The sequence below is a fragment of the Pyrus communis genome, chromosome 11, assembly GCF_963583255.1.
Source record: "Pyrus communis chromosome 11, drPyrComm1.1, whole genome shotgun sequence".
Classification (NCBI taxonomy): Eukaryota; Viridiplantae; Streptophyta; class Magnoliopsida; order Rosales; family Rosaceae; genus Pyrus; species Pyrus communis.
Window position 1 is genome coordinate 13,909,436 of NC_084813.1, and position 1,191 is coordinate 13,910,626.

Here is a 1,191-nt window from a genome sequence, read left to right on the forward strand (position 1 = left end):
GATGAAGAATCAGTGATAATAGGTTTGATGATTGGGTATAGGTTTGTTGATAAATTTTTGTTTTATTGTTAATTTCATTGTGTACTTAAAGGTAATTATGCAATAGAATAAAAAGACAAATCACATTTAAAATTTAAGTTGGGTGTAAAGATAAGTTAGATGAGTTCAAATAAAACTTCCCTTCCCCATATAGCTAATTAAGCCTCCTTAACGTTGGCATCCACAAAAGCAAGAAACAAATATTAAGCTTCTCACATGCTTCTCTTTAGTTATAGTCATTAAATCGAATAAATCAAACAAAAATAACAAACATTATTAAACACGAATGTATTTGTAAGAAGCTAAAAAGTATGTACTTATGTCACCCTACATCGACTACCACCACCACCACCACCACACCGTTGTTATACATCTTCCTCCTCCTCCACCATCATTATGGCTCAGGCGGACTTTAATCACTTTACCGATCTCAGTCCTGAGCAGCTGCGCAAGCTTGCTCGTATACTTTACTACCAAGAAGCTAAGGCCATTAAGAATATCCAGTTCGAATACGAAGCCAAACTCGCGAAATACCTCCGGCATTGCAAAGCTTGTTACGAATCAGCGATAAGGCTTTTTGATAGTGACAGTAAGTTGGAGCCTTGGTTTAGTAACGACGACAAAGATCGGGCTTCTATTGTAAACCCTGCCAACCATCCACTCCAGTTCGTGCGCAATCATGTGCGAATGGATTACGTAAACAATATTGGAGACCATGTCGATGGCCTTCCTGCTCACCTGGATGATGTTCTGACCAATAAGGAATTAGAGCTGGCAAGAAAAGCTTCCGAATTCCGGAACGACATGATGGAGATCGCCAGGGGGAGTCAAAGTCCCGCATCACGCCAATACTCCTGGTGGATCAAGGAAACTGGAAGTCGTTTGAAGAACTAGTGCAGAAGTATGTATATTGTGTATGTATATATTTACATACACACACACACACACACACACACACACACAGAGTCACACACATACAAACCTCTTTTTGGCAGGATTCCCTTTCTATTTAGCAAAAACGGCATGATATATACTGGGCACCCCTCATATAGGGGCATGTATTTACTGTATAGGACTCTCGTACTCTGGAGCAAAAATAAGGAAAAGTGAAATATATATGGTGAATGCATAATCCCTACGACATATCCACTT

General features: G+C 39.5%; 1 protein-coding gene across 1 annotated transcript; it reads left to right on the top strand.

Moving 5' to 3' along the window:
- The first annotated feature begins 435 nt into the window (after positions 1-435).
- On the top strand, positions 436-933 carry LOC137709039 (uncharacterized). The gene has a single exon (XM_068448183.1). The coding sequence runs from the start codon at positions 436-438 to the stop codon at positions 931-933; it is 498 nt and encodes a 165-aa protein (XP_068304284.1).
- The last annotated feature ends 258 nt before the right edge of the window (positions 934-1,191 follow it).